At 35.6% G+C, this 11,699-nt stretch overlaps 6 protein-coding genes across 6 annotated transcripts in view; 4 read left to right on the forward strand and 2 right to left on the reverse strand.

Moving 5' to 3' along the window:
- Positions 1 to 8: 8 nt before the first annotated feature.
- On the forward strand, positions 9 to 2,492 carry LOC100632605 (alpha-1,2-mannosyltransferase ALG9-like). The gene is made up of 13 exons (XM_019994921.1): positions 9 to 194; positions 249 to 374; positions 428 to 498; positions 609 to 771; positions 828 to 889; positions 946 to 1,033; positions 1,079 to 1,282; positions 1,336 to 1,354; positions 1,404 to 1,486; positions 1,529 to 1,727; positions 1,814 to 1,976; positions 2,022 to 2,151; positions 2,214 to 2,492. Exons 1-13 carry the CDS (start codon positions 39 to 41, stop codon positions 2,469 to 2,471), a joined length of 1,722 nt encoding a protein of 573 aa, XP_019850480.1. The 5' UTR covers positions 9 to 38; the 3' UTR covers positions 2,472 to 2,492.
- On the reverse strand, positions 2,464 to 4,590 carry LOC100632731 (protein IWS1 homolog). The gene is made up of 10 exons (XM_011404420.2): positions 4,349 to 4,590; positions 4,225 to 4,297; positions 4,078 to 4,149; positions 3,918 to 4,000; positions 3,681 to 3,810; positions 3,214 to 3,331; positions 3,009 to 3,123; positions 2,905 to 2,949; positions 2,735 to 2,846; positions 2,464 to 2,675 (listed from the first exon to the last, which is right to left on the reverse strand). Exons 1-10 carry the CDS (start codon positions 4,576 to 4,578, stop codon positions 2,550 to 2,552), a joined length of 1,104 nt encoding a protein of 367 aa, XP_011402722.1. The 5' UTR covers positions 4,579 to 4,590; the 3' UTR covers positions 2,464 to 2,549.
- Positions 4,591 to 5,242: 652 nt separating this feature from the next.
- LOC100632859 (tubulin epsilon chain-like) lies at positions 5,243 to 7,706 on the forward strand. The gene is made up of 17 exons (XM_019994943.1): positions 5,243 to 5,304; positions 5,351 to 5,370; positions 5,423 to 5,476; positions 5,536 to 5,588; positions 5,639 to 5,687; positions 5,800 to 5,915; positions 5,969 to 6,090; positions 6,142 to 6,208; positions 6,251 to 6,310; positions 6,357 to 6,417; positions 6,470 to 6,639; positions 6,745 to 6,885; positions 6,956 to 7,027; positions 7,126 to 7,194; positions 7,269 to 7,350; positions 7,405 to 7,497; positions 7,548 to 7,706. The coding sequence occupies exons 1-17, from the start codon at positions 5,280 to 5,282 to the stop codon at positions 7,695 to 7,697; spliced, it is 1,404 nt and encodes a 467-aa protein (XP_019850502.1). The 5' UTR covers positions 5,243 to 5,279; the 3' UTR covers positions 7,698 to 7,706.
- A 46-nt stretch (positions 7,707 to 7,752) lies between these two features.
- Positions 7,753 to 9,042, forward strand: LOC100632987 (COMM domain-containing protein 1-like). The gene is made up of 5 exons (XM_003382629.3): positions 7,753 to 7,943; positions 8,053 to 8,165; positions 8,503 to 8,565; positions 8,624 to 8,779; positions 8,828 to 9,042. The coding sequence occupies exons 1-5, from the start codon at positions 7,811 to 7,813 to the stop codon at positions 8,930 to 8,932; spliced, it is 570 nt and encodes a 189-aa protein (XP_003382677.1). The 5' UTR covers positions 7,753 to 7,810; the 3' UTR covers positions 8,933 to 9,042.
- Positions 9,043 to 9,045: 3 nt separating this feature from the next.
- LOC105312080 (acidic mammalian chitinase-like) lies at positions 9,046 to 10,913 on the forward strand. The gene is made up of 5 exons (XM_011404441.2): positions 9,046 to 9,903; positions 9,951 to 10,023; positions 10,085 to 10,146; positions 10,268 to 10,507; positions 10,560 to 10,913. Exons 1-5 carry the CDS (start codon positions 9,102 to 9,104, stop codon positions 10,811 to 10,813), a joined length of 1,431 nt encoding a protein of 476 aa, XP_011402743.2. The 5' UTR covers positions 9,046 to 9,101; the 3' UTR covers positions 10,814 to 10,913.
- Positions 10,871 to 11,699, reverse strand: part of LOC100636354 (solute carrier family 46 member 3-like) — a 4,213-nt gene continuing 3,384 nt past the window's right edge. Inside the window, exons 2-5 of the mRNA XM_003382571.2 lie at positions 11,503 to 11,699; positions 11,371 to 11,454; positions 11,145 to 11,316; positions 10,871 to 11,098 (exon numbers count right to left, since the gene is read on the reverse strand). The exon at positions 11,503 to 11,699 is cut by the window's right edge and continues 1 nt beyond it. Coding sequence (XP_003382619.2) covers positions 10,975 to 11,098; positions 11,145 to 11,316; positions 11,371 to 11,454; positions 11,503 to 11,699 — 577 coding nt within the window. The 3' untranslated portion in view covers positions 10,871 to 10,974. The remainder of the gene's footprint in view (positions 11,099 to 11,144; positions 11,317 to 11,370; positions 11,455 to 11,502) is intronic.

An 11,699-nucleotide genomic window follows, 5' to 3' on the forward strand; every position in this document is an offset into this window, starting at 1 on the left:
CTATAAGCGGGGCTAATAAAAGGTGTGGCTAGGAGGAAATGTCTGCAGAGATTCCAGTAAAGACAAAAGGTCGCCAAGAAGGAAGGAGTTTTTCAGCCTATCATGCCTTCCACGTATTAATCATTTTTAGATTTATCAGTGTACTTTATAATAATATCAATGACTGCGATGAGACCTACAACTACTGGGAACCAGTAATTTAATATTATTATAATTTTAAATAATTATTGATAGTTATTCTGTTCTAGGCACATTATTTAATGCATGGCAGTGGGTTTCAGACGTGGGAGTATTCACCAGTATATGCCATTAGATCATATGCATACATACTAATCCATATACTCCCACTGTTTCTTATTGGTACAATTAATAAGGTGAGATTGTACTATTATTATTATTAACATTATTATTATTATTAATTTTATAGATTGTTCAGTTTTACACACTCCGATCGTTATTAGCTCTTGTCTCATGTTTCTGTGAAATATACTTTTTTAGGTTAGCCTCATTGGTTTTTGCATTTTTTCATTAATTTAAATTATCTTTATTATCATTAATAATAGTAATTATTATTATTTTGCAAGTATAATAGCTCTTTTAAAATCTAGAGCCATCAAGAGAAGATATGGATCAAATGTGGCTCTTCTCACTCTGCTGTTCTTAGCCCCTAGCAATGGAATGTTCATTGCATCAACTGCATTTCTCCCATCTTCCTTCACCATGTATACTGGAATGATTGCTGTAGCTGCATGGCTCAATGGAAAAGAACAGGTTTGATGTTGCAATCCATCATTTATTGATGCATGTGTACATATATACACTTTTAGGTGGCCATATTTTCTGTTGCTGTTGGGTCTATCATTGGTTGGCCATTTTTTGTTGCTTTGGGGTAAGCACTTTCATGATATGTTATATGGTAGCATTTAATTGTTTTGTTGAGTTTAGGATCCCTATTGCAGCTGATGTTATCTTAATTCAGAGAAGACTCTCATTTTTCTGTGTTTGGTCTATCATTAGTTTATTGGTCATTGGTGTAAGTAGTATACACGTGAACTAATTCTGATGATACCCTGTTTAGGTTCCTGTGGTTAGTATTGACTCGTGGTACTATGGCAAATTTGTATTTGCTTCTATTAACATCATAATGTACAATGTATTTGGTGGAGGAGGGCCTGATCTGTACGGTACTGAACCCTGGACTTATTATTTTGCAAATTGTCTCTTGAACTTTAACATTGTATTTGTTCTTTCCCTGCTTGCCTGGCCTTTAATTGAGATAAAAGTAAGATTATATTATTATTATATCTTTATTGGTATTGATTTTGGATTTTTTAGTTGCATTTCACAAAATCAGGTATGCACCATTATTCTTGCAATTTCTTAATATTATAATTCATCATAAGGTCGCTCATACTATACTGCATGGAGGAAGAGTGTATTACCAGTGATTGTGTGGGTGGCTATATTCTTTACTAGATCACATAAGGTACAAGATAAAAATACTTTATCATTCATATTCATAGTATAGGAGGAAAGGTTTCTCTTTCCCATATATCCACTTATTGTGCTCCTTGGAGCAATGTCAGTTGTGCTACTTCAAGATCTATTATCAAACCTCCTTGGAAGAATTGCATCCGGGTTTCAAACAATAGTTAAATATCTCCCAGCTATAGTTGTTGTACTTCATGCACTATTGGGCATCTCAAGATCAATGGCATTACATTATAGTAAGTTGGTTTTTAAAATGCATTAGTAAGACATATTATATACCTTTTTTATTTGCTGCTATCTTTAAAATTTATTTTATTTTTAGACTATCAAGGTTCAATGCAAGTCTACACAGTCATAAATTCTCAGTCAGTTCTGAGCTTCACTGGATATACCAGAGAAATAAATGTTTGTGTGGGAAAGGAATGGCACAGGTTTACCAGCAATTACTTCTTACCAGACAAGATGATACAACCACTTCGCAGTCGGTGAGTGAGGAAAAGAATTAAAGTAGAGTTGTCATCCTGTTTTAGGTGGTACTTGAGGTATATCAAATCAGATTTCAAAGGACAATTACCAAAACTATATGCTGAGGGGCCCAGTGGTACATCACTGATACCAAGTGACATGAATGATGAAAACAGAGAAGAACCATCTCGCTATGTAAGACTGTAGAGAAAGAGACTGTGATTTGATGTTAATTTGCGATTGCTTTTCATTTCTAGTTTGACATCAATCGCTGTCATTTTCTTGTCGATCTTGAGATATCATCATTTTCAACTCAAGAGCCACATTACTCAAAAGACACGAGCCAGTGGGAGCTATTGTATAGCTATCCTTACCTTGACTCCGTGAAAGCATCAATACTGCATAGGACACTCTACATACCAGGACTAAAGAAAAGAAAAGGAGAGTTGGGTCGATACGTCCTCCTTCGAAATAAGAAAGGGGACTTTGTGAAAAATCTTGATGATATACAATAAAGAAACATTTAAATGCATTAATTCAAAATCAATGGTTGGTGACAGAGTGAAAGAAATGAATAATGTTGGGATAATGCTTTAAAGTGGCATTTTCCTTCCTTCTATACTTATTGAGACTGCATGAGTGTTCTTCCCTCTTGCCGTCTTCTCTCTTTTCTTCTGTACCTGCTTCTCATAGCGATTCAGGGTTTTCTTACTAGAGCCCTGAATAAAGATTGCAAAAGTAATGTTAACATGTGATGGCTTTAACCACTTAAGATTACCTTAGAGAACTCGTGTTGCTTGTTCCACTTAGGTCTCACAACATAGTCTTTATTGGAGGGTAGAGGGACTCTAGCTCTACCAACCCATCCTTTGTCACCTGGTTTCAGTGCTCTGTTGTTATACACACATAAAATGTATGTAAAGAAGGAAATACAGTATATTTATTTACTCTAATTCATCTTGTCTTGATGGATCAGATTCTCTACTATCAGAGCTATAGAACAAAGATTGTGACGTGTAGATTAGTAATAATAGAACAAAGTTGAGTCTTACCTTAAACGTCTCCTGGCTGCTTGTGACAGGTGGGCCCAATCCCGCTCCTCTCTCTCGTCTCTGCTCAAACCTTTGAAATCATCAGTCAAACCAAACACTGGTCTTGCCCACTTATCTACAAAAATATTACGTGACATTATTAAGTATACACTAGGCCTGGCTTTCTGTGCATGCTTGTTTTAATACAACAATCCTGTCCCCTCACTTATCAGCTTTCCAGCCTTTTCTCTATTCTTCTTAATCTCCTTTGGATGCCTGTACAGCAACATTATTGCCTTTCCTAGGCCACTGGTCTTGAGTATGTGCCCATCAAGTAGTGGGAACTATTAAAAAATCCAATTTTGCTCAGGATCACATCCATAATATAAGAATGTGTATAATCATGAATTAGAAAAAATATATATATATAAATGGGTAATCATTTCATTTTGATTAAATATGAAGTGCTATAGCTCGACCAATCTTTGGCCAAATATTAAAGGCATTTGCTACAGTTTAAAATTGCTACACCAGATTGGGAGGACAGTTCTCTTGATATGTGTATCTATAGCACTTAATTTTTTGAAAGGAATAAAAGTTCCTGCTAAATTATTCTTTCCATTATAAAAGAACTAGAAGAATGTAACACATTAGTACATGTACATGTAAATGGAAGGTGGAATCATCATGTACCAGTTTAAGAGCATCTAGAATGTTCTCTCTGATCTTCTGGTGGGGCAGAGAGTGATCTGGTAGTGGTTTAAGCCAGTCAGCTAGTGCTGAGCATATGCCACACTCAATGAGGGCATTGAGAAATTCAGACCTTTAGTAAGTGAAAAGGAAGAGAAAAGACAAAAAGAAAATAATTAACCTATTACAAAATGCTTAGTGATTCTATTATGCAATACATGTGATGCATACATTACATACTTCTTAAGATGTGCTATGACTGTTGGTAGAAATTGAAGTTTCTTTGTTGCAGCTTTTTGCTGCAAGTTTGATCTCCTATCTTCCTACAATATTACATTTTACATGTGTATTAGTGTGTATAACAATCATAATTTATTATTATTTTGTATCAGTGACCAACCTCAGCAGCTTCCTTCATATGCCTAATCATGACTAATATTTGATCATCATAAGCAGTGCTGTCACTGTCATTCTACAGGTACATGTAATGTATGTGCAATAGAAAGGAAACATACAAATACATACGTAAAAAAAATAGTTAACAAACCTTCTTCTTTCTCCTGGCCCTAGCCATTGCCTCCTTCCTCCTCTGCATCATGACATCAAAATCATACACTTTCCTATTAATAATGAACCCTTTACAGTAGTACCAATAATAAAAAAGCACTAACGGTTCTTTGCTGTCCTCAAGCTCAGAGTCACTGGAATGATGCCCACCACTACCACCGGGGGCCTGAAGATTTTCCGACTGCTCCAGACCCAGTAATTCATTCTCTAATTGCTCGAGATGCTCAGCAGAGCCCTCTTGCTCTTCATCATCATCATCATCATCTCCTCTGCCTTCCTTCTCTTCTAATAACTGTCCATCATTGTCATCATCTTCTTCTATTGTCTCTTTCATTCGTACCTCCTCCTCCTCCTCATCCTCTTTCTCTTCTTCATTATTATTATCATTAGTTTCTTTTGGTAGTATTTCTTTCTCTTGTTCTTTTTCAAGGTTCTTCGGATCATCTTCTCCCTCCTCCTCTTCCTCTTCTTCCAAGTGACGCTTCTTTTCAGATAATTTATCCTCGTTTTCTTCATCACTTGATTGTGGGCGTGGTCTTTTTACTCTCATGAGTCTTTCTTCATCACTATCACTCTATGGAATGCAAAATTAAGAATAATTTAAAATGAGGATTTTCAATCATAAAATATTCAAAATCAGCCGTATGTCATGTGGGCTAACATTTCATACATGACGAATATACTTTCCGTACATCTATGATACAATAATAATTATACATGACCACGCCCCTTTATTTCATACTTCAATATTAAATGGATCAGATTCAACTCTTGGCTCTTCTTCTCTTTCATTACTTGGTTCTTGTGTTTCAGGCTCATTTGAAGCATCATCCACTTTCCCTTCGCCTGATACTTGAAGACTGTCCTCTTCGCCTTCGTCTCCAGACAGGAAAGGATTTCCTTCACCCTCGTTTTCAGACATTTTAAAAGATATACGGAGCAATCATTCCGTATTTTTCAGCTTCTGATATTAGTCCACGTGCACTCACGTGATTATTCATAGTGACCACGCCCCCTGTAATGGTTGAAAAATAAATGACACAATCAGTTGTGATTCAAGGTAAAGCTAAAATAATATGTAATTTGTGTAATTTTAGCTATTGCAGTTGGACAATGTGGCAATCAAGTGAGCAAAATTAAGGAAAGTGCATTAAATTATAATTTTATTTATTATAAAGGTCGGCAGGTGCTTTTGGGATTTAGCACTATGTGAGCATGCACAATGGAATAAGGTAAATTAAAACATTTATGATTAAAATGGGTAACAATTGCAACGTTCATTTTATAACAGAAAGGAATTTATGACGAGCCTCTGAGCAGTTTTTTTAGAAATGTTGATATGAGGTATGCGTAAAGGGTTAATTGAAGCAATATTGTTATTGTTCTTTCTATAGAGGCCATGATTTGTCTGTTGGGAATAGGATTTCTAACTTAAGAGCAAGAGTATGTACATATATATGACTGCATGTTATTCTATTGATCCTAATTATTGAGCTGTTTAAATAATAATTAATACACTATATTGGGGCATCCAAAATAATTTAAGAATTTTTAGGCTGTCTTGATTGATATGGAAGAAGGCGTTGTGAGTGAATTACTTCACAGTTCTTTGGGTGAGATATTTGATCACCGTCAACTCATTACTGATGTATCTGGATCTGGTAACAATTGGTACGATGGACAATGCTACTAATCCTAGCATGAATGATGATGCCCTACTCTAGGGCTGTTGGTAACATGTACTATGGTGGCCAGTATAAAGAGCAGCTGTTAGATGTTATTCGTCTGTCGGCTGAACATTGTGACTGCCTCCAATCCTTTTTTATACTGCACTCAATGGGAGGAGGTGAGATGGTAGCAGTAGGGGATTCATCATACATTAAACTTGTCTACTTAGGAACTGGATCTGGTGTTGGTAGTAGAGTCTTAGATATAATACAGAATGAATATCCTGATGTGTATAGGTTTGTTTCTATTTTCAGTAGCTAAAATTTTAATATATACAGGTTTGTAGTTCCTGTGTTTCCTAGTTCTGATGATGATGTTATCACTTCACCATATAATTGGTAATGTACATGTAAATTTATTGAGAGTTATAATTGTATACTTCAGTGTTTTGGCTTTGAGTGAGCTAACAAGCAAAGCTGATTGTGTTCTCCCAATAGAGAACCAAGTACATAATAATGAAGTAACAATAGGTACGAATACGATCATATTAATTTTAGGCTCTCCTTGACATTTGTCGGACTATAAGGAAGGCAGGAACTTGTGCTAGTAAAGGCCCATCTGGAATGAAGCCAGGAACTGGCATTACTGATAAAGGAAGAGAAGGATCTGATAAACCATTTGATGACATGAACAACATAATTGCTAATCTCCTTCTAAACTTGACAAGGTAATACATGATAGCTTGTTGCAGCTATAAGTAATTTTATATAGTCATAGTAGTAATTATTTCACAACAACAACTAGTATTATTGTTTTGTTTTGTTATATATAGTGCATCAAGATTTGAAGGCTCGCTCAATGTTGACTTGAATGAAATAACAATGAACTTGGTTCCTTTTCCCAGACTTCATTATCTCCTACCAGCCATGACACCACTTTACAACATTAAAGGAGTTAGCATACCACCAAGAAGGTTTTTAATACAATATAAAAAGGAAGATGTACCTTGTCTTTTCGCTCTTGCATCTCTCTCTCTCTCTTAGATTAGATCAAGCATTCTCTGATGCATTTTCCCGTGACTATCAGCTCTTGAAGACAGACCCAAAGAATGGAACGTATGTACATTTATATTGTAAAACATTCCTTTCTGTTATTCTTTGCAGTAAAGCAAACTATATATATAATGGGAAGTAGTGTATATTTATCTGTATAGGTTTTTGGCATGTGCTTTGATGCTAAGAGGAAAAGCCAACATATCAGATGTAAGGAAAAACATTGAAAGGTTAGACTATGTACAAAATATGTACAAAATATGGTGTACTGATGTGAAAGGCTAGATATAACTCTTATTTATAGACTGAGGCCATCTCTCAAATTTGTACACTGGAATAGAGAAGGTTGGAAGACTGGTTTATGCTCTGTACCTCCACTCAATCAGGTGTTTATAAAATATTATTGTCATTTGATTCATTTCTTTTTTTTGTTACTGTAGCCATATTCTTTGCTCTCTCTTGCTAACAATACCTGTTTTGCAAGCTCTCTCAATGAAATAGAAACACGATTCCATAAACTGTACAAGCGAAAGGTGATTCCACTACTTCATCATTAATTTGTAAGATATTGTTTAACTTTTAGGCACACTTGCATCACTATACTAAAGTTGATGGTATGGATATCAGTGCATTTGAGTCAAGCATTGAATCACTTCAATCACTTATACACGAATATAGATCTTTAGAACAGGGCAATGTTGATGCTGGCATACAACGTTTAAAGATATGCTAGTATTAATAATTATTTTTATAACTGCCACCTACACACCAATTATTATAATTAAAGGGCGTGCCTTAAGTAGGTGTGGGTGTGGTCTTCTCTAAAAAAGAAAGGAGGGGTTCAGAATGTCTTCTGGAGAAATAGACAAAACTTTGCTTGCTTTTTTAAATGGTCTCTCTCGACGACAGTACTTTGGAGAGGATCAGTTCTCTGACCAGTTTCTCAGGGAAGAGATTTTAGGAAATATTGATGTGGAAGGTGAGAAATTGTGAAAGCTTTGATTGAATTATCCAATTTCTAAAAATAGCTTATTAACAAACACATCACTGTCTTACTTTCACTAATTTCTAATTGAATGTATTAATAGATTATATGGGAATGCTGAAAAGATTCCAAACTATTATCACAACAATGGCATCAGGAGATATGGACTATGCCCAGCTTGATGCTTTTCTTACCTCTCAAATGAAGAAACGGCAGGTAAAAATATTAATTATGGGTTTTCACGAGACTTTGGCATAGTGCTTATGCAGTTTTTTTGTCAATGGACTGTCAAAAGTTGAAAATCTGGCAAAAATGTCAAGGAGGGAGTTCTCCATTTTTATAAATTTTCTGATGCATATACATTTTTATGCTGTGTAGAAAGTTTGAGTAGATTCCGATTCCATTTGGAATTTTTACAAATTTTTAAAGTTGCTTCAAAAAGCCATGTTCTATATTGTAGTACTTATCAGCTCAAGAAGCATAGCGCTGTTAGCTCACTTAGCATGCTTTGTGAGTAACCCTGATCATATTTCATTTGGAATTAACTTTACAGGCTCCTTTAACTGAAGTTGAAGCAGCTACTGTGAGAAGGTTTTGGAAGAATCAGAAAAACAAGGTACTTACACTCTAAGCTGTCCTGTAGCAGCAGTTATGCCATACACTTCTAATGTTAGATCCATGAACAATTGTCAGCACAGGCAGTTTGGGACTCTCAGCTAAAAGCAATCAATTGGAGAGTCGATGTTCAGAGTAAAGCACGTCACATTGATCAACTCAACCAGCCATCAGCCATTGTAGAAATGAAAATTGGCAAAAGTTGCACTGAAGAGGTTGTAATAGTCACTTTACTATTTTACATGATGTAAATTTTTTTTCAGGTTTCTGATATTGTAAGGTTCGAAGTTGATGCTCAAAAGCTCTCTGGAATTTTGTCTCAAGTTGGAGACATACAAACTGCAATAGAAGCTAATATGCAAGCATAGTCTACAAGAAAATAGAATTATTTTTATTTTGTAATAAAAATTACATTTAGACAAACACATATTTGTGATAGGTGTGGCTCATTGTATTAAAAATTCTCTTAATAAAGTTACGTGATTCCAATCGCATTGTCAGTTTTGCCGTAGGTTTTGCAAACTTGCTAAGAAGAAAATGAAGACTCTGGTAGCATTTATCTTGTTCCTGTACGTATGCAAAAGCAGTCAACTGCAGGAAAATTCAACTAAAAGAGTGATGGGTGCTTACTTTGCAAACTGGGCTCAGTACCACACCAAGCCCTACACTTACACGCCAGAGAAACTTGCACCTATCATCGGAAAGGTCGACCAGTTGATGTACTCATTTCTCTATTTCGATGACAACACGTACAATGTGCGACTCATTGAACCGAAAGACCCGGAATTCATCAAGACCATCACTGGCTACAAGTCCTCCAATCCTAACTTGAAGGTCATTGCATCAATTGGAGGTTGGAATTTCCCTTCTGCTCTGTTCAGTAAAATGATGAGCAGCTCTGAGTCTCGCAGTGCTTTCATTAAATCACTGAAGGACACACTTGAGAAATATCAATTTGACGGTGTTGATATTGATTGGGAGTATCCATGCAGCTCACCCCGTACAGATTATGTGAAGTACACGTGTGCGGATATTAAGGACTCTCATGATGCAGGTGGTAAATGTCCCGACGATACAAACAACCTTTTAATGTTTGTCAAAGAACTCCGTCAGTCGTTGGGTTCAGATGCATTTATTAGTTTTGCTAGTCCAGGATCAAAGGATAAGTGGGAGAAATGGGATCTCAAAACAATGTCAAGCTACGTTGATTACTGGCACGTGATGACGTATGATTACACAGTGTCTGATATTAAAAACTCGTCTGTAACAGCACCTAATGCTCCTCTCTATACTCCAACAGATACTAATGGTGTTGTTCAATGGAGCATTGACTACACTAGTTAGTTTGATTATGTAATGCTTAAAGGTACAATTCTTTTACTTTAGTAACTGGCTATCTTGCGGCTGGCGTCCCTGCTAATAAAATAATGCTGGGTATACCTCTGTATGGGCATACATGGTCAGTATGTTTATCACTAGCTTAATTAGTATGTACATGTACCTATGCATGTATATAATAGGTATATCCCAAATATAAAAGGTGATGAGTGGCAGAGCTATGGATTGAATGCATCCATTCAAGGTAATGAACACTTTGAATAGCAAAGGCACTATGCACACAATACACATCCCTCCTCCATTCACAAACAATGCATTGAAATAACCTTGCGTACATGCATTTAATAGTCAAATTCTACACACAGGTGATTGCTGTGGTTCGTTCAAAAGTACATACGGTGCACTATATGGGAAAGGCTCTCAATTATGCGGTACATATATGTACAGTGAAATAGTTGCTGCTGGCCCATTATATTACTTTGATACAAAGACAAAAACTGCAATAGCATACATGGCTAAAGACTCACAAGATGGTTGGACTAAAGCTGGTACATGGTTTACGTACAATGACAAGAACTCCATTGATGCAATAGCAAAATACGTTGGTAATAAGTTATCTTCATAGTAATGATGGTGATACACTTTATATTTACATAGGTGAGAAGAATCTAGGAGGTGCCTTTATATTTGACACATCAGAAGATTCCCTGAGCTATGAGACAGGGGAGTTCACCTATACACTCATGTCAGCTCTTGCTACTGGCCTTAAGGGAGGAGGAGGAAATGAGGGACAGAAGAATTTTTGTGCTCCATCTCCTTCTAGCCAATGCAATGTTTGTCAGAAGTGTTGTAAGAACTACCTTACCATTCAGCGTGATTGTGATGCTTGCGTTGTTATTAACTGCCCATAACTATGCCAATAGTTAATTTGGTAAACTATATTTTTCTCTTTCTAGAAGTATGTGTGCTTATATTTTTTGTGTGCTTTTATAATGAGTTAATTTAGAAAAAAATATTATATTATTGCTGCCAAAATGTCCAAAAATGAATTAAAATAATTCAATTTTATTAGTTATTGATTGATGGTTGCACCATAGTTGTTACTATTGGAAGCAAGCAATTTCTCTTCATCAACCAATCGGACAGGATTAGCCTTATGTACTTTTGCCTTACGTACATCAAAATACAGCAAAATTCTATACAAAGGTAGTATATTCAAGGTTCATAAAATAAATCTCTTACATAATAAGTGGAATGTTCAATGCCCATATTCCAGCAGATACCCAAAATATGACACCAGCATTGATATTATGACCATTAACAACTGCTTCAGGATGATATACTTCATTGAACAATATTGAAGCTCCACTTGAAGATACAGCTTCCAATGCAGATGCTAGAGTTAACACAGAACCTGAAAAAAGATAAGTCTTTCGTCATTAATTAGTCTAAAGGTATTCTCCTTTACCGTATAATTTTGGGCTGACATACAATGCCAACATAGATCGCATTACAGGAAACCCAATGTCACGAATGCTTAAAAATCCTCCAACTACATAACATCAAACATGAATATCATAATTGTTTTGTAATTTCTCACCTACAAACATTTCCCATGTTTTCCTTACAAATCCAGTTAGCACATTACATATTACTGCAGTAAAAATAGGAATTAAAATAATAAAGTATTTCCAAAATTTCAAAGCGATTAAAATAGGACAGAGTATAAGTAGCGAAAGTGCATTTAAAACATTAAAATAAGCTCCATAATAAGATATAAAACGATACGACCATTCC

This window comes from Amphimedon queenslandica, unplaced genomic scaffold (assembly GCF_000090795.2).
Source record: "Amphimedon queenslandica unplaced genomic scaffold, v1.1 AMPQUscaffold_13520, whole genome shotgun sequence".
In the NCBI taxonomy this organism is placed as follows: domain Eukaryota; kingdom Metazoa; phylum Porifera; class Demospongiae; order Haplosclerida; family Niphatidae; genus Amphimedon; species Amphimedon queenslandica.

Bases quoted from the DNA above. Each gene is read 5' to 3' on its own strand.
- LOC100632605 (XM_019994921.1), top strand. From the start codon at position 39: ATGTCTGCAGAGATTCCAGTAAAGACAAAAGGTCGCCAAGAAGGAAGG. The intron at 772-827 runs GTTTGATGTTGC...ATACACTTTTAG, and splicing joins GGCTCAATGGAAAAGAACAG to GTGGCCATATTTTCTGTTGC. The intron at 1,034-1,078 runs GTAAGTAGTATA...TACCCTGTTTAG, and splicing joins TTAGTTTATTGGTCATTGGT to GTTCCTGTGGTTAGTATTGA.
- LOC100632859 (XM_019994943.1), top strand. From the start codon at position 5,280: ATGACACAATCAGTTGTGATTCAAG. The intron at 5,477-5,535 runs GTAAATTAAAAC...ATTTTATAACAG, and splicing joins AGCATGCACAATGGAATAAG to AAAGGAATTTATGACGAGCC. The intron at 6,418-6,469 runs GTACATAATAAT...TATTAATTTTAG, and splicing joins TTCTCCCAATAGAGAACCAA to GCTCTCCTTGACATTTGTCG.
- LOC100632987 (XM_003382629.3), top strand. From the start codon at position 7,811: ATGTCTTCTGGAGAAATAGACAAAACTTTGCTTGCTTTTTTAAATGGT. The intron at 8,166-8,502 runs GTAAAAATATTA...TTAACTTTACAG, and splicing joins CTCAAATGAAGAAACGGCAG to GCTCCTTTAACTGAAGTTGA. The intron at 8,566-8,623 runs GTACTTACACTC...TTCTAATGTTAG, and splicing joins GGAAGAATCAGAAAAACAAG to ATCCATGAACAATTGTCAGC.
- LOC100632731 (XM_011404420.2), bottom strand. From the start codon at position 4,578: ATGAAAGAGACAATAGAAGAAGATGATGACAATGATGGACAGTTATTA. The intron at 4,150-4,224 runs GTTTGTTAACTA...ATGTACCTGTAG, and splicing joins GGGCCAGGAGAAAGAAGAAG to AATGACAGTGACAGCACTGC. The intron at 3,124-3,213 runs GTGAGGGGACAG...ATATTTTTGTAG, and splicing joins AAAGGCTGGAAAGCTGATAA to ATAAGTGGGCAAGACCAGTG.
- LOC105312080 (XM_011404441.2), top strand. From the start codon at position 9,102: ATGAAGACTCTGGTAGCATTTATCTTGTTCCTGTACGTATGCAAAAGC. The intron at 10,024-10,084 runs GTCAGTATGTTT...TGTATATAATAG, and splicing joins CCTCTGTATGGGCATACATG to GTATATCCCAAATATAAAAG. The intron at 10,147-10,267 runs GTAATGAACACT...TTCTACACACAG, and splicing joins ATTGAATGCATCCATTCAAG to GTGATTGCTGTGGTTCGTTC.